The sequence below is a fragment of the Cupressus sempervirens genome, chromosome 7 (genome assembly GCF_028749045.1).
Source record: "Cupressus sempervirens isolate cs-2001-9-10 chromosome 7, ASM2874904v1, whole genome shotgun sequence".
Classification (NCBI taxonomy): Eukaryota; Viridiplantae; Streptophyta; class Pinopsida; order Cupressales; family Cupressaceae; genus Cupressus; species Cupressus sempervirens.
In genome coordinates, this window is record NC_143124.1 from 503429240 (window position 1) to 503448951 (window position 19712).

General features: G+C 36.4%; 2 protein-coding genes across 3 annotated transcripts in view; both read left to right on the plus strand.

Moving 5' to 3' along the window:
* Positions 1–19712, plus strand: part of LOC149547734 (phytochrome-associated serine/threonine-protein phosphatase) — a 106906-nt gene that overhangs the window by 61226 nt on the left and 25968 nt on the right. The gene's annotated exons all lie outside the window — the stretch shown is intronic.
* On the plus strand, positions 13826–16154 carry LOC149547735 (uncharacterized). The gene is made up of 5 exons (XM_089791800.1): positions 13826–13951; positions 14080–14231; positions 14370–14770; positions 14909–15293; positions 15412–16154. The coding sequence occupies exons 2-5, from the start codon at positions 14087–14089 to the stop codon at positions 15735–15737; spliced, it is 1257 nt and encodes a 418-aa protein (XP_089647926.1). The 5' UTR covers positions 13826–13951; positions 14080–14086; the 3' UTR covers positions 15738–16154.

Consider the following 19712-nt stretch of genomic DNA (forward strand, 5'->3'; position numbering starts at 1 on the left):
GACTCCAACCTTGTATTTCATGATAGCTCAAAACATGTGGAGATCAAATATCTCTATATTAAATATATGGTGCAAATGAATGCTATCCAGTTGAGGTACATTAGCATTGATGACCAAATGATGATATTCTTACCAAGCCACTTACTAGAGTGAACTTTTTGCATTTTTGAGACAAGCTTGAGTTGTGGAGAATGAAGCCCTAGTTGAGAGAGAGCCTCAAATGATTCTTTGAGCTGTACTATAATGTAATCTTCTTTGTGAGAGAGAAGTTTGAGGTGAAAGCCCATATTTCACCCTTTGGGCATAGCTATGGTGGATCCACCCTTTGGGATTAGCTATGGTGGATGTCATGTGAGATAATCCATGACTTAGCACTTGGGTTTTTCACCCTCTGAGAGTAGCGATGGTGAATGTCGTATGAGGATATCATGTTGAGTGATTCCGTGATGGGCACCTGTGCTCATGTACATTTCCATTCATGGGAGTAGCCATGGGTGAGGTCATGTGAGTCTATGACTAAACACTTGTGTTGAGTCACCCTTTGAGAGTAGCTATGTTGACTGTCATCACGTGATAATGACATCATGTGAGTGATTCTGTGATGAACACTTGTGTTTGCTTGCATTTCCATTCATAAGAGTAGCCATGATGGACTTGCCCTCTAGGAGTAGCCATGGTGGAGGTCATGTGTGTGATTCCATAACTAAACACTTGTCTTGGGTTACCCTTGAGGATTAGCTTTGGTGACTGTCATTGTGAGATGACGACATCACCGGAGTGATTTCATGATCAACATGTGTGTTTGTTTTCATTGATTGAATTTATAGGAGTAACCATGATAGTACCACCCTCTAGAAGTAACCATGGTGGACATTACTTTATAACTTAGATATCTTAGTACATCCTCCCTAGCTAAGTGTTGAAGATAACCTTGGAAGGACGCCTATGGAATATGTATTATTGATAATACTAATTAGTTGATTTGTAATATCCCCTTTTAGGACATTACAAAATTTAAGGTTAAATCCATGTAATATTAAAATTGGCTTAAAGGGGCTTAATGTAGATTTATAATAAGGGGCTTAGTAATATTATAAAGTGTGTTAAAAGGTGACGAAGGGGAAAAAGATGAAAAGACAGGAGAAGGAAGTTGAAGGGTCACAACCTTGAGCATTAAAAGAAGGAAGCTAGTTTATTGTCAGCATACCTTGAATGGTGATTTGATTTTAGATATCTCTTAGTGAGATTTGGGAAGCTTCAACTTCTCTTCAGGATCGAGGACGAAATCCTTCAAGTTCTATGTGGTGAATTAGACACAAACCCAATTCAACTTTGAGGTGGATTCGAGACGGAATTCACATAGAGCATATAGACGCTTTCTTGTATTTCCAATCTAATTGTGTTGTTGTATAGTGGTATCATAGCTAAAAATCTTGTCATCCTATGAAGTTTATTCAAAAAAATTGCAGAAGGTTTCATTAGAAGAAAGTTTATAAAAGAGTCTAGGATCGGGAGCCTTAAGGTGTAATATGGATTCAAATATAAAAAAATAAATATATATATGCTTAATGATTTAATATTGAGTCTTGAATAATATATTATGGTTGACGACATAAATTAGAGTCTACAGTGAACATAGAGAGAAAGGCTGATATTTTGTGCTAGTTGTACCGTCTTGATTGGAAGCACTTCAATTTAATGATGTTTTAGCACTTATTTAATGCGGGATCATCATTTGTTTGCATCTCTCCTCCTTTCTTTCCATTTCTTTTCATTTTTCTAACCGAAATTAGAGTACAACCTAATAGATCCTCCTCAATGCTCCTATTTTCATGGCGTAAAGCTCGAGGTAGGATCTAATCACTTGGGTCCTCCCTTTCCTTCATCCAATCACTTAGAATCTATTTTCTGCACTATAATGGTCATATCTTGCAAATTGCATCTAATTTCCAAAATCTGGGACCTATTTTGAGACCCCAAAGGAGTTCCTAGGGTTTTGGGCCCTGGTTAACAGGGACGTAGTGCATCCCTACCCTATTAGGGACATAGTGCATCCCTTCTAGGCCAATTAGGGATGTAGTGCATCCCTGTTTGGGCCCTATCTTGGGTCCTCTTCTCGGGTCATGTGTTTGGGCTTACTCACAGTGCAAAATTTGAGGTAGCTCGGCCTGAGGGAGAAAGCTATTTCTGAGCCTTTTATAAACCCATCCATTTGCTCCATTTTGCATCACGTACACACACAAACAAGCATTTGCACTCAAGTACTCAAGCATTCAAGAAAATTCCTCCATTGAAGATCAAGAATTCAAGCATTCAAGCAATTGAAGATCAAGAATTCAAGCATTCAAGCAATTGAAGGAGTTTATATTCAAGATCTCCCTCAATCCATTCAAGGTCCTTTGTTGCATCTTCTACATCCATTCATCTGTATTCTCGATTCAATTCAATTCGTAAACAAAGCTCATTGCTTTTTGATTCGAGAGATCCTACTATTGTAAGGTGAATTTGTTCATTTACTTTACATTTCTACAATTCAATTATTTCAATTCAAGGTTAATTCCTAAATTAGGGTTTGACTGAGGCAAGACCCCCATCAACAAACCATTTTTTATTGCAGGTTGTAGATCTTAGAACGACAAACAGGTTGCAAATTCGGATACCTTTTTCATCATTCTGTAGAATCGCGAAATCGAAATCAGATTTTAGACATAGTTGATCAAGGAGACATTGCTCCCCTGCTTTAGGAGAAAGTCAATCTTGCTAAGAAAAGTCAACCCTACCAAATCGCCGAACGATTTCTAGGTTTTGTAGATCTCACAGTTTCCGTCTACATGTGGGAATCAATAGTTTCGAACATCATTTGATAACCCATTTATAGGTTTGTATTTCACAAGGTATATCATCTTCCCTTTTCCATTTCAATACATTTTATCATTTCTTTATATCTTAGCTTTACATTGCAAATCTACCTTCATATCTCTTGCTACATTAGGGTTTTAAATACTATTTGTATCCTTTCTCTAACTCTAGATCTTTGCTTGTATTAGTCAGAGATCCCAGAATTACTACAATTTAGGCCATTCTAGCAATTGCGCGATACGAACAGGGGTGAGCAATTTTTCTTGACTTGGTGAATCAGATCACCAAATTTTTACCATGAATCACCATGAATCGACATGAATCACCATGAATCGGCTTGAAAAATTAGGCAACTCAATTGAGAAACTTAAAAACACAAAAAAATACAACTTTTTTAAATTACTTTTCTAAACATTTCTCTTTCTCATAACCCTAAAAGGCCTTCTATATGTTGAGTATGACAAATGGAGAGGAAAAGTGAGAGATAGACTTGAGCTAGAGCTAGAGCAGATAGATTTGTTTTTTCATTTTGTTTATAGATAGACATACGTTTCATGGATTTTCATCTTACATACATTTATGATTTGATATCATTGGTTTTATGGATCTTCATCTTACACACATTTATGATTTGACAACATTTATAATTCTATATATGTATTTCATATTTTTTAATTTTTTCTATTTACTTCAGCTACAAATTACAATTTACATTTTATGTATGTGATGGACTTATCATTTATGTTCTTTGTTATAGCTTCTATTTGATGATGTAATTGTGTTTTTAAGTTAATATTCAATAAAGGGTGCATGAAAGAAGTATTAAATTGTTAAAAAAATCTAAATTTGAAGGGTTTTTTCACTTTGTCGATTCATAGCTGAATCCGATCCAATTTAAGAGTCGAGTTGGCCTTACCAATTCTGGGTATTGGTTCTTTGGTATTAGTGCTCCATCATTTGGTTGGCATTAATCTTCTTAGATCTAGTTACCTTAGAGTTGAAATTGAAAGGACCAACCTCCTTGATTCCCCCTTTGAGGTATAAGGTTTTCAAACCCTTGAAATGTGAAATAGTTGAGACCTATTGCTATTGCCTCACATTTTCACATTTTAATTAATTTCCCCTATATGGGGCTGTCATTCAAAATAGGAAAAATATATGTTAGGCATCGGATGAATAAAGGTGTTCTAAGAGTTATTTCAATTGTGAGGTGCATAGCTCTAAAAATTCAATGGATATGAGGGTTTTAATTGATTACTAGATGTAAAAGAATTCATATGCAGTACATAATAGACAAAGGACTTGGGGGGCATACCTTGTCTTGAAACCCATGGAATCCTTTGTGAAATATAGAAAATTTGGTCCTCTATATCTTCAACTGGCTGTAATTTTTAAATTGTCCATATTGGCTATCATCTTGCATGTGCAATCCTTCTTTTTCTTATAATGCTTCTATTTTACATGAATTGAATCTAGCTAGGTGACTATACTATTTATGATATCTTTGTTGATTCCCTCAGTAGATGTTTATTAGTGGACATTTGGAGTAGGTGCTTCCAATTTTGTCACGAGTTATTCCTCTTGTGCCTAAATATATGCTAATCTCGATTGAATTTTGGGTAAACTGTTCTAAATGCTATTCTATCGCATAATCTTGTCAAAAGTTTGATTAGTGTGCTTGCCATGTTTGGTTTGAGGAAATACTGGAAGGATAATACATAGTTTCAGTGAAATCTTGGTGCTCATCATGTGACAACAATGTTTGTAATGTCTGAGATGTGGTTTTCTCTGTCAAGTGCAGCATCAACAATGGTGAATGGTCGCATAAACTCAAAATTGTGAGTCTTGGTTGACGAATCTTAACTCGTTATGCGATGACATGTAACATATTCATTGCACCATTTTAATGATTGAACAAACTCATGTATTCTGAAATGACATTCAGAGTTGAGTTGTAATAAAGATTGGAGGGGTGTTGACTAAAATCCAGACTTTTTCCAAGCATAATGATCTGAGCTAATTGACAAGAATCTATACTGTTACAAGACTATTCTCAGAATCTATAAAGTGTAAGGAAAGGGAACTGCAGTTTCATTATGGCCAAAGTTGGAGTTATGGTGGGAAATTGGCATGAACTTTTTTTGTGAATCACATATGATTGTCATGGAGTTGATGGCAGGTGTTAAGTTCTTTCAAGCATCGACACAACGAGAGAGTCAGAGGGATACACTTACACATCAATTCCTAGCTACATCTCGATAATATTATTCATGTGCTAACAAACGGTCTATTGAGCCATGGTGTAAACATTATCTGTAAACTCGTCCTCTTGCCCATATGATGTTCAGTTGTTGATAAGAGATAACACATGACAATACCAAGAAGAAGAAATAAATGTGCAACTGGACTATAGCGTTGGAGGAATATATTGAAAATCTTGTCATGGATGAATGAGCTTTGTGACAGTGGTAAAAAAGTATTATTTGGCATAAGACCATAAATGACACTATCGCGAGGATGTATTAAACATTAGTTCATCAAAATTAATGAACAGACGAAGTTGATGCTTCTTTCAGTTTTGCATTTTTTAACATTGGTATTGAGGTGTTGGGTGAATTTTTGTACACTGGTTAATTTTGGAGGTGAAAGAAGCTTGAGATTGCAGTGAAGACACACATAGGCAAGAAACGTAGTGAGCACTCATGGGAATCATGTCGGGAATAGATACGTAGCAGACACAACTGAATTGAAACATAAGAGATGTAATAGGACCATTTGTACTAACCAAATTTCAATGACTAGTGTTAAACTCTTTCTTTATAATTTCTAAAAATAAAAATTTATACTACCCCATAAATGCTAACACCTAAGTTATTGAACAAAATAATTACAAAAGAGAAAACTATTCTAAGTAACCATGATTTTATAACTCTAAGATCAAATAAATTACATCATCATATAACTAGCAAAGTAAGCTTGCAAAACTTAAATACTGAAACATAACTTATGCTGCCTTTCAGATTTACTTTTCAAAATTTAACAAAATTTAATATCAATGTAGAAGAAAACAAGGAAAGAGGACTTACTGCATTTAACAAGCAAAGAGATGATAACATAAGAGATGTCTTTTCTTTTATTCAAATTGAGTAATGGGGAAAAGTATCATTGGGGCGTTTGACCACCCAACCATGGATCACTGTTGATCCCCCCTTGCTCACTTTCTTTTGAAGTGGGCCCAACCCTCCGCAAGGAATGAGGTTATCTAGGACAAGTCTTCTGGGAATTGGTGTAAGATTTCCTACAGCTTAGTCAGTCATACCCTCAGCTCCTGCTGCTCTGGTATCATGCTTGACTACAGGTGTGTCTGAAATTTTTGGGTTGTCTGGCACTAGAGTAGTGCACCTTGTCCAAGGTTTTCACTTCTGTGAATCAGCTTCCACCCTATCCCACTTGCACTTGGGGTTCAAATGTGGAAATCCGTTGACTATGAGTGTATCATATAGGAACTCTATCCTATGTCTACCAACTTCATGGGTGTAGTCTTTTGACGAGTTATCAGTTAGGGCACTACCTTGATTATTCAAGGTTAAAATGTATTTCAGCATAAATGATAACAAGAAACTGATTCTTAATTAGGAAATGCATGAAGATTGACCTGCCTTCCAGGCTTTATGGTCCTCTACAATTGGTGCACATAGGTTAATAGGTCTGCTTACGCAGTTTTAAAATAATTTCAAGGAACAACAAGATGTTAGGATATTCATAAATCTAAAATTCAACAGTTAACATAGAAATGCTTTATCACAGGCTTGCTGTATCTTATCCCGAGATATATCTGCGCTCCTATATTTCATATAAGCTTGGTTTGAACAATCCTAACATCACCTAATACTCTGGCCAGGTTAGGAAGACTGGAATAAGGCAACTGCCAAACTATGTTTTCTATATCTAATAAGTCACAATTGTGCTTAACCTACTAATATAGAATTTATGTCCCTTGACCCAATGTAAAAGTTTGCAGGGATGAAAAACAAGATCAGATATGATTTAAATATTTCTTCAGGCTGTAGGACAACTACTCTAATGCTGGAAAGTCCGTTAAAAGAAACTCCCAGCTGTTGCATGTTTAAACAAGATATGAATTGGAAGACAGACTATAGTTTCCATAGTCCTATAGATAAAATCTGTCAGAAAATGCTTTCTTTAAACAAGAAGACGATGGAAGTATCTCAGAACGATTTATTGAAAGAGGAATGGTGGGCTCGAGAACACTATAATCAAGGTTCATGTATATAGACACAACATAATAAAAGTTTTGAGTCCAAGGTTATCTCGTCACAAGAAATGCCAAAAATCTTCTAAACAAATTCCAATCTCGCTAACTACTAATTAAGGAAATTAACAAAGAGGAAAGATTAACTGAGTTAACCCAATAATTAGACAACATTAACTTGTACAACTCAGAGTTCTAAAGAACTTCCATAATCCAATAACATTTTTAATAGCCAATTTGTCACATCTTTTGAATAAGAAAGATTGTTAAAATCTAAAGGAAAAGAAGGTTTGGAACATTTCATGTGCCTGGTCTACGAGGTGCTGAAATACTGAAAACAATGACCGCTATAGAGTGACCAACTGTTCCTCATCTACTAGCTTTTCAGTGTATAACAATTATGCAGGGATCTCCTTTGTAATTAAATACTCCAGGTGAACAAATAAGAGAAGAATTTGTAGAGATAAGGAGGATAGCTCTCAAGCAAAACACTATCCAAAACCTGACACAGACGATGTCTTTTTACTTTTTAAATAAGTTTCTAGCTTCTCTTTCTGTTCTCTTCGACAATCTTCCTTCCTTGATAAGGAAATATTTGAACCGTTTCATGGTATTAATCCCCTACTCTTGGTGTTACTCTAACATTGACAAATCCTTGCCATCTGATTCAGTGACAACACACATAAAATTTGCCAATCATTATTGTGTTTTTAAGAAAAGAGCCACCAACATTGATCAATAAGGTGGCAGTGCAACATTGGCAATTAACACCATTTCAATTTGGAAGAAATAATTCCATGACAAAGTAAGGTGATATCCGTGCTGAAATTCTTGACCAAAGATTTAATATATAAACATTTAAATCTATCAACTCTGATGATCCGAAGGTGAAATCGATGGAGACAGGGAATCAAAATTTATTAAAGTTCATTAATACACAAGTCTTAAATTTACTACTGGTATAATTACACAATTATCATTGCTAACTTACAGTCTCATAGGCTTATGGATGAGTTCCTATAATGGATGCACAAAGATGTTAACTCATATTATGACTTACATAAAGTGCTAGTTTAAGGAAAAAACTATGGTCGATATTAAAAAAATAGGATAAGAATTTTAACATAAATGATATGAGCGTTGGAAATGATTGTTTCTAAGTAGGTGCAAGTTAGGACAAGGAGTTTAGAAATCATTCCCCGAGAACCCCTAGCCAACTTGGTGAGACTAGTTTTTGACTAGTTTGCCCAATCAGTATCGTAAGGAATTGTTCCCTTGTTAGTGCCTCATTCTTCTTTCCTGATGATACTTTCCCCCCTTGCCTTGAAAACTCATTTTGATCTTGCAACCACTTATAAAACGAGTCTAGTCAGTTTGTTATCATGTTATAGATAGAAAATCTATCAATGTACATAATGCAAAAGTAATAATTATACCTATCAAGCTTGATTAACCATTGCGACATCTTAAAATCAAGTGAAGTTCATCATTTACATCATTACAACAACAAAGTTGCACAACTCTAAAATTAATCTATGCAAAATCCATTTAGAGCATAATTCATAAACCCATCATTAACTTTAAATGAAACCGAAGAATGCTTAGATAACAACCTAAAAAACCACGATCTATTCCAAATAAATATATTTAGGGTTCACTTGCAAAACCACTGTATAATGTAAACCTAAAATTGCTTAGGGCTTGAAAACCATTTTAAAGTAATTGCAAACCACTTAGGGAATATTTACCAAACCATTGTTTAAAGTAACGATAAAACCTTTTAGGACACAAAACAATTCATGAAGAGAAATATAGTAGTTCAAAAAGGGGTGCGACATATCCTTTCCCTTATGAAGAAATCAAAATTGATTAAATATTTTCAATGCTTCAACAAAAATGTTCATTCTAATATAACTGATTAAAGCTATGCTCCATGGAGTTTCTAGGACGGGGATATTTTAGGGGACAAGGACATGTTTAGGATACGGGGATAGGTTAGAGCCAAAATTTAGTGGATGGGACCTTAGGAGACAACGATAAAAAACATAGTGAATTTTTTTATATAGAGAGACAAAATTCAAGTATGCATATCATAACATTGATACACCATTCACCATAGACATTTTAGAAGATCAATACATGGAAAATTATCAAATGATAAATACTAAGTACCTACATTATAACATATCACATACATATGTAGTAAAATCAAAATGCCTAAAGTCTCCAAGTATTATGCATGATATCAGAATGGAATAAAGAGAAGTGTAACTAAAATAGTAAGTAGTAAATGGAAATACTAAATGCAATCTTTCCTCATTGCTGCTACTGTTGTTACTCTATGTTTTTTTCCCTCTTAGCAAGTACATCATATCTCAAAATGAGTAGAAGAGTTAGTGTTTTAGTGTTTTAATGGACAAATATGGTTTGCGCATTTTTATTATGTCTTTAAGACAACTATGGACCCACACAAAAAGCAAAATTTATTGTTTTGCCTTTACCCGACTAGCTGGAAAAAGGGGACAGCTAGAAGTTTCGGGGACGGAAAAGCCGTCCCCGATACTGTTGGGCGTCCCCAAGTTTCCTGCCCAAATTCTTTTGCCATTTCGGGGATGTTTCCGAATTTGGCAAAAAGGGGACAGCTTTGGGGACGGCAAAAATTTGTCCCTACATCCCTGTGGAACATTGGATTAAAGATATTGAAAAGAAAGGGAGACTGCTGATGGATTTTGTCATAATCGTCCCACATTGCACTTTCTTCGAAATATTGGTCCCATTGGACCTTGCACTTCTTAACTTTCGTATTGTGTAGGTGAAGCCTATGTACCTCGAGAACCTTGATGTGCTCGACCGTGACCACATCTGCAAAGAATTCTAGTCAATCATATGAGTGAAATTTGAAATATACTTCTAAATATAAGACTCATCAAATACTTAATGCATCTCGGATAGAGTAGTCTTACATGGTATGGAATGACTCATCTTGCTAAACTTGCGAACAACCTCAAATACACTATCTAAACCAATAATAGATCTTGGGAAGCCAACAATAAAATCCATGCTAATACATTCCCATGGTCTATTGGGAATAGGAAGTGGTTGGTAAAGGCCAACATTTGTGGAAGTACCCTTTGCTTTTTGACAAATTATGCATTTTTCATCACACTTCCTTACATCCTTCTGCAATTATAGCCAAAAGTAGAACCTTTGCACCAGCTCAAGTGTATAAATAAGGCCAAAATGACCACTAAGGCTGCCATTATGTTTTTCTTGTATGAGTTTCTCTCTCATAGACCCCTTAGGTACATATTGATGTGTGTTTTATGACCCACCAAATAGTACAACAAAATACCAAAATATCCTATCCTCTCTTGAATAAAGTTCCTTTGATGTCGGGTCTAAACTGTGGATAAGCTCGATGGTTGATGTGATTTGCTAATGATCACAAGTGGCCTTACGTGTGTTTACTCAAATTCATTTCAAGCCATACCAGATGTGGGAGCTATGTAAAGGTTTTGCAATGGAGTACTTTTTGGGTTTTCACAAAATATGCAGAAATGAAATGGGATTGGGTTTAGAGATCCTAATTTATTCCTAAGGGCAATGATGACAATAGATGGTACTCTAGTGGACAAATTCCTCAATTTACCGAGCTTTGTTTTGCTAAGTTATAGTACAACTACATGTGAACTAGTGCAATCTTCAAGGGTTATGCAAAATATTTCATACCACCACATACGCCATTATAAAGAACAATGTTTGTCAATGATAGAAGTTAAACATATGCGTGAAAGGGGTTCAAGCTAACTTTGCACAATGATTTAGTATCACTAAAACGTCAAAATTATGAACCAAAGGAATTCATCAATACACCATTATCTTCTCCATTGAAATCAAAACACTTTAACTAAACTTAATCTAAATGAGGGAATTTAAGAGAGCAAACAAGCAACAAGACTCATCAAGTGTTCACTAAGCTTCAATGAAAACTCTATTATGTCAGTAGCTTATAGCAACAATCTCAAAAAATCCTCCTTACAAATGACAAGTGAGGCCTTTATATAGGTCATTGATTACAACGGTTGGCCTAGATCATCACACTAATCGATGGCCCAGATCATGCCACATCAGTTGTAATTAGGGTTAGGGCAAAGGAAAGGAATCTATCATAATGCAATAATGAATCCACTACTATAGTGGGTAATAAATGCCCACTATGCATGCTCGTTTGAGAATGGAGTGGGGTGCAATAAATGTCCATTAAGAACACCCACTATGCATTAAATGTATCTATCCCTGATCCCCCCACTTGAAGGCATAGAATCGATCCAACACCGCCTTCAACTCTTTTGTACTGATGCTTGGTGCTGATTCTTGCTTGAATTCCAGCACTGCAACTGCTCTTTCTACCTTCCCTAAACTTTTATCCCAATCCGGTAGCAAGTCCTGAGTGGTGTGCATGGTATTAGAGAAGATGGAGAAGTTCTCAAAATCATCTCTTTCAAAAACATTTAGTTGAAAGAACTCCTCCAACTTAACTTTCAAAATGTCCGTTGTCATTTCGTCCTCTACCAATCTCTGGAATAACAAGGATGCAACTATATTGGATGCCCGTTGCTCGATGTTGTCAACCACCCTTTTTCATCTAGTGGATTCCATTTTGAAGCTCTCAAACATTTCCTTAGCTATGATCACTACCCTGTACCATCAAAGTTTATAGACATCCCCTTCGTTGATAACTCTACCATCGACCAATGCCTGCTTTGGGGTCTCCATCAGATTCTGAATATCAGAGATCATTTCATCTTGGTAAATATGCCTATCTTCCCATGGTTCCTCCATGCACTGGATCCTGGAGAGTATAGCTAGTGCCCTAGTATGCACTTGCACTAGTTCTTTTGCATGTTTGAAGGCTTCTTCCTAAATTCTTTCAACCCAAACCTTCACACCTTGAGCAGTCTGCTTGATCCTGACAATATCACTGTTGCCTAAAGTCACAATTTTGTAAGTCATAGTTAGTGATACACAAAATTGACAAGGCAAAAAGTGCAACCATGACAATTTCAAAACACAAAGAAATAGATAGAAAGGCTATGAGTTTTTACTTCATAACATGAGACTCTTTGATCGAACACCCTAAAGTAGGGTAACGGGACTCGCAGCGAGTCACGTGAGTCACGCCAGTCAGCGAGCTGCGCTAACCTCACCGAGTCACAATGACTCGTGACCCGCGAGTCGCGAGTCACGAGGAGTGACTCGCGTGACTCGCGAGTCACAGAGTGACTCGCCTGACCTGGCTGAGCTTGACCTGGCCGTGGCAAGCAAAAATTCGACCATTAAAATATAATTTTTTTGCAACTTTTTTTAATGTTTTTTTTTTACATTTCTCACTCATATAACCCTAAAAGGGCTCCCATAACAGTCTATAGTGAAAAGTAAGAAGAGAGAGAGAGGTAGAAGAGAAATAGAGTTTTCTTGTTTTCCAACCAGCTGAAAGGAGGAGGAGAAAAGCTTGCATTTGTGACATTGGAGCTTGCATTTAGATCATCAAGGAGTTTATAGGAGCTCTTCTCAACACTTCCCAAAGCATTTGAAAGAGGTAAGACTTGATTGTTTAGATTTTGATGATTTTTTTGTCTATGCTTATGGGTTTTTTGCATGAATTTTTTTTTGTTTGTTTATGAATTTTTTTATAACTTTAGATCTTCACAAAATGCAATGCGGAAATGGTAATATTTGGTCTAAAATGTCTTATTGCAGCAACCTTTACATTTTTCCTTAATTAAGTCATAATGGCTTCTGGAGGTAAAAAACCCAAGCTCTCTAAAGGCAATAAAAAAGATGAGTGTTGGAAGTTCACCATAGAATTACCGGGTAGAAAGAGAACTCAAACAAAATGCCTATTTTGCAAAACCATTAATAGTGGGGGGATAAATAGATTAAAATGCCATATTGCTAGCTTACGTGGTCATGATATTGAGCCTTGTGGAGCTGCAACTGTTGAGGCTCAACGTTTTTGTTATGTAGCCTTGGAAAAATATGAACAAGAAAAAGAATTAAAAAAAAAATAATTAGAAGAGTTAGCTCAAATTGGTTCTAGTTCCCTTCCACGCTCATTTGCAAATGTTTCTGATTCAGTAGGCTGTGTTGAAGAAGGTTCTTCCTGTCCCCCCTATCGTCCTAGTGCTTTTGTTGCTCGTGCTTCTTCTACATCTATTCCTTGCACTTCTAGTGATGCTACTACTGCTGCCCCTTCTAGTAGTGCTGCTATTCTTTGTCCTAGAGTTAGAAAATCTAGTAAGTTGGACAACTTTTTTGTACCGTGTACCACTCCTGGTGCACAACCCTCACTTGAGAGCATGAGCTGTAATAGGTAGATACATGAAGCTGGAGTAAGAGCAATTTGCAAGTTTTGGTTTTTCTGCGACATTCCATTTATAGCAGCCAGGTACTTCAAGTTTTCAACTTCATTTATATTTGATTGTTTTATGTTTTAAGTTTTAAAATTTATATTCAATTTTATACTTTTAACTTGATGTTGAAAATTTGAAATATGCTAATTAAAATGTTTTTATAAATGTAATAGGACTCCTTATTGGCAGGGGATGATTGATGCAGTTTCCATCTGTGGTGCCGGGTTCAAAGCCCCCACTGAAGATGAGTTGAGTGGCCTCCTCTTGTTAGATATGGTTGAGGAGATGAAACTTGAGTTGGAGGACCACAAAAAGATTTGGAGCCAAAAGGGGTGTACCATCATGACATATGGATGGACAGATAGGAGGTCCAGAACCCACTTAAATTTTCTTCTTTCTAGCGGAGGTAATTCATCATGCTCTACTTCTTGAAGTCTAAAATTTAATGTATACTATTATTGAATAACGAAAACTTTATTTTATTGAGTATTGATTCTTGAATGATAATTATTTTGTTTAATTTTCACTTTCAAGATCCACCATGTTTTTGAGGTCCATAGATGCTTCCTCATGTGTGAAAAATGCAAAATTCTTATGTGAGACTATTGAGGAGGTCATAAGGGAGGTGGGGGAAGACAATGTTGTCCAAGTGGTGACAGATAATGCAGCTAATTATGTTGCTGCAGGTAAAATTTTAACTTCTAACTTTCTAAGTTCTACTTCTAAAAAAATTGTTTTAGTTTTTCATTAAATTTTGAAAATTAAAAGTTTTTATATACATCAAAAATTTTCATTGTTTACTAACTAATTTAAAATTGCTGTAGGAAAACTATTGATGGAGAGACACCCAAAAATCTTTTGGACTCCATGTGCGGCCCATTGCATCGACCTCATGTTAGAGGATATTGGCAAGCTTGTATGGGTGAAATCATGTGTTACCAAGGCCAAAAATCTTTGTAAGTTCATCTATAATCATGCTTTGGTCCTCAGCACTATGAGGAAATACACGAAGGGAAAGGAGTTGGCTCGTCCTGGTATCACAAGATTTGCCTCTAACTTTATCACACTAAAATCCTTGCTGAGTTCAAGGTTAGAGTTGAGGTGCATGTTTGTTGGTCCAAAATGGAGTTCCTCCTCCTTTGTGAGCAGCCCTGCAGGGATAGATGCAACAAAATGCATTTATGATGATGATGATTTTGGGGAGCCATGTTCGAAGATTGTGGAGGTAATTTAAAATTTAAATTTTAAAATTTAAAAGCTTAAGTCTTAAAATTTTATAAATTAATTTGTCTCATACATATTTTTGTTTTATTTTCATTGTGCAACTTTGCAAAGTTTCATCATTCACTAAATTGTTTTGTAGATCACCGAGCCCCTTGTAGCCCTCCTCCGAGTTGCTGATGGCGAGAAGCCCTCTATGGGCTACATTTATGAGGGCATGGATAGGGTCAAGGAGACTATTAAGGCCAAATATGTAGGAGTTGAGGAAAACTATGGCCCTATTTGGGACATAATTGATAGGAGATGGCAAAATCAGTTTCATAAGCCCATCCACGCAGCAGCCTATTACCTCAATCCGACATACCGTTTCTGTGATGATTTCAAGGCAGATGAGGAGGTTCTTAGTGGCCTATACATAGTGATATCGAAGATGTCCCCTAATCTTGAGATGGATGCCTATAATAATGCATCAGGGCCCATTTTTTCAAGTCAAATTTGCAAAGAAGGTCGTACAAAATTGCAGCCAGGTAAAGATTGCAGCTTAAGCCTTATACAATCTAGTTTCTAAATTTCTAGCTTTAAACTTAAAGTTCAAATTTTGAAATGAGACTAATATTTTTTTGTTTTCCTTTTTTCAAAATTCAGATAGATGGTGGCAAATGTTTGGGCCTTCAACCAAAAACCTTCAGCAAATCGCCATCCGCATTTTGAGCCAGCCAAGTAGCGCTTCTGGATGTGAGCGCAACTGGAGCATGTTCAAGCACATCCATTTGAAGAGGCGTAACAGGTTGTCTGTGCAGAAAATGAATAGTCTAGTCTTTGTGCACTACAAGTTGCGCATTAGGATAAGGGAGATTTTGGATAGTGACACCTCTCCGATTACTCTGGAGGAGGTTGATCCAGAGTCTGATTGGATCACTGAGGCTACTGATCCTGTCTTTAATGATGAGGACCTACAGTGGCTTGACTAGGCAGATAGAGAGGGCCAGGCTGAGGCTGTGACTATGGCAACAGAGGACCAGAGAGCTCCAATTGTTCCTAATGGCACCTCATAGACATTGGCAGAGCCAGAGGTAGAGAGTACAGTTGATCCTAGAGGCACCTCACGAGCTGATGCTATGGCTACTGAGACATCCAGGACCTACCTTAGATGCCTTACAAAGAGGCATTTTATAGATTATACTGAGTCTGAGCCTGAGGTTGAGGCTGAGGTTGGGGATGGGGATGAGGATGAGGATGATGATGAGGATGGCGATGAGGATGAGCCTGAGGATGAGGATGAGGATGATGATGAGGACTCTGACTAGGAGCCATAGCTGTAGACTTATAGTCTTGTTTTAACTTTTTGTTTAACAATTTAACTTAATATATGATCAACATTTGGAACATTTGAATTTGATGATGACTATTGAATCTTGATGTGTTGGGTTTCATAATGTATAAATGATAATGCATATACATTTTGATGGTTTGCATGGATTTATCTTAGTTTGACTTTAATTACTAGTAATATAGTATTTACTTTTAGCAATTTACCTTTATAAGTTTGTAACTTTGTAGTATTGTACTTATGTAATCGATGTTTGACTTTTAAATTTTAAGTTTTTAACTTTAAGTATGTGGCATGTGCATTATGATCAAATTATCTTCTATTTAATGATGTTATTGTGTCTTTATGCTTTATTCAATAATGGGTGCATGGAATGTTCTTTAAATCCTAAAAAATTTCAAAATTTCGAGGTTTTTTCACTTTGCCGAGTCACCGCCGAGCTGGGTCACGAGTCAGAGCCAAGTCACGAGTCAAGTTACCCTTGCCGAGTCCGAGCTGAGTCCGAGTCTTGTTACACTGCCCTAAAGTGACAATTTTTAGCCCAAAAACACATTTTTGGCTCTCAAAACTTTACTTTTTTGGGCATTTTCTCCAAAAACGGGTTTTCCAGCCTTCAAATGCTTATATCTTGAGCATTTCTTTGTTGTTTTTGATGATCTATTGGTCATTTTTGCCTAAAATCACCCAAAGAACAAATTGGACTACTCAAAAAGGTAGTTTGTTGAGTGTTTTTCTCATTTCTCAACCCATCTAGGGCATGTTTTTGCTCAAAAATGCCATAGTTTTGAGCAATTTGCACCATTAAAACAGCAAGTGTTTGGATCAAGGTAAGTTTGAAAGCATTTCCTATCTTTCCTAGCTTGCATTCAAGTCTTTCAAATCACTCGATATGCTTTGGACACCATATTCCAAATGCTTTGCATGTTGCACATTGCTTGGTCAAAATGATTGCTAAAATGATGCAATTTTTTTTCTCTAACTTCCTACACTTGGCAAGCTACGAATTTTGACTCATTTCTTGCAAGGATCGAGTCAAGATTTGAAGTCTATTTAACACTTCATCTTGCAATCTTTCAAAATCCACAAAATCTCTTTGATTGCATTTTCAGATTTTTCACAAGTGCTTAAAACAACTTTTTCTCCTACCACTTTATAAAAGGGTGTGATTCCTTGTTATTTTTCATAAGGTTTTGTTGTATATATTTGTTATGTTGTGTATGCAAGTTTCATCATTTCCAGATTTGCATTTGTTTGTATATGTTAGGTTGCTTCTTCTATTCTTCCGTCTACTTCTTCAAGTTGCATATGCAAGGTCCCATTTACTTGGATATGCAATCGGGGTAAAATGCCTTTCTAATATGGAAGCAAGTCCCTTATTTTCCCTCATAAGAATGCAAGCGTAATTCCCACCAATATGCATTCCATGAACATCCATATGGCTGTCCTATGGATGAAGAAGAATTTCCCACATGCTTACTGGATACATGGTATGACTTACACCTATTAAAGTATGCTATGTTTCCATTTCATTACACTTTACTCCTCATTTGCACATTTTAAAGCTCGCTGTCCACATGCATTGAGAGTTTTTTCATAGCCCAAGGAATGGTAATGATCCCACATTGGGATTTCAAGCAAAAGCCATTATTCTGCTCCAAACCGTGACTGGTCCAGTGAACTGGAAACAGAGGATGGAATTTTATTTAACTATGTATAACTATTGATCTAAGCCTACCAGCACTCACAAAGTAAGGAAAAAAATGTAATCTAACTGGTTACAATGAGAAATGCACAGATTCAATCCATTTTAGGTCAGTTGCTCGACTGGCAAGTCTGACTGTGACAAAATTTCTGAGAAATGCTATTTGCTTGCTATTGGCTTTTGCTCCACGCACCAACCAATACCTCTCCAAGGCTTTGGATGGCCTTAAATACCTTATTACATCTTACCTCAACTAACAACTTGAGCCTGTAACTGATTTTGGGTGTTATGCCAAATCTTACCAAATGGCTCCTTAGACTGTATTGAACCTATCTAACTCCATCCCAACCTCTTGCAAGTGTTTTGAAGTCAATTTACACATTAGGCTCAAATTGGCCAACTTTGGCCATTCCTTGCAAATCTATGCAACTTGTTCCCAAACACACTTCTTACCTAATCAACTAATTTAAGACACACCTTAGACCCTCTTGTAGTCATTATTTCTTTGCATGACTTGGTTAGGGTCATGTACAAGCCAAAAATTGAACTAAGGACTAGCCTATTCCTTAGGTGCTCCTACACCAACTTCCTATGATGAGTTCCTCTTGACCCTCATAGTTAGAAGGTATAAGTCTATATCCTTGGGTTGGTACCCGTGAAGCAGAAGATGCTATTAGTGTAGTTGGAAGAGGGTTTTGCACTATCTTGCATTCTTCCTTGGAGGATGGTGTGTTTTCTATGTCCAAGGTTTGAATTTCTGTTTTTAGTTCCGAAAATTGTTTATGTCCAACCAAAAGAGCAACTTTAACTTTAACCCTAATTTCATGAGTCCATGTTGTCCTTTGACGTTTGATCTTGGTTATGGCTGCTACCATGGTTTCATTGTCAAATGGCGGTTCTACTTGGGAATAATCAAAGTCTTCATACAATGCATTTTCTATTTTGATAGTCAGGGGGTCTCAAACTCTTTTCCGCTTTGTTCGAATCATGATAGGCATCTTGGAACAATCCACAATGTCAAAATCAGTTTTAGTTTTAGATTAACGGTTTGGTGAGCCCAAGATCAGTGTTGAACTCATTGCTTTGATACTAAATGTAATAAGTCCATTTGTACTAACAAAATTTCAATGGCTAATGTTACTTAAATGTTTTGTATTGACAATTTCTGAAAATGAAATTTGTACTACCCCATAAATGCTAACATCTATGTTATTGAACAGATTAAGTACTAAAGAGAAAACTATTCTAAGTAACCATAATTTTATAGCTGTAAGATCAAATAGATTACATCATCGTATATACAGAAAAGTAAGCTTGCAAAACTTAAATACTGAAACATAACTTATGCTGCTTTTAGGTTTACTTTTCAAAACTTAACAAATTTTTATATCGATGTATAAGAAAACAAGGAAAGAGGGCTTACTGCATTTAACGAGCAGAGAAATGATAACATAAGAAGTGTCTTTTCTTTAATTTGAATTGAGTAATGGGGAAAAGTATCATTGGGGCGTCTATCCACCCAACCGTGGATCACTGCTGATACTCCCTTGCACACTTCCTTCTAAACTGTACCCAATCCTCCACAAGGAGTGAGGTTATCTAGAAGAAGTCTTCTGGAAACTGGTGTAAGATTTCCTACAGCTTAGTTGGTCATACCCTCAGCTCCTGCTGCTCTGGTATTACGCCTGACTTTAGGTATATCCAGAATTCTTGGGCTGTATGGCACTAGACTTGTGCACCTTGGCCAAGGTTTCCACTTCTGTGAATCACCCTCCGCCCTATCCCACTTGCACATGGGGTTTAATTGTGGATCCTATAAAAATTCTCTCCTATGTCTACCAACTTCATGGGTGTAGGCTTTCAATGAGTAGGCTTTCAACGAGTTATGATTTGAGGCATCACCTTGATTCTTCA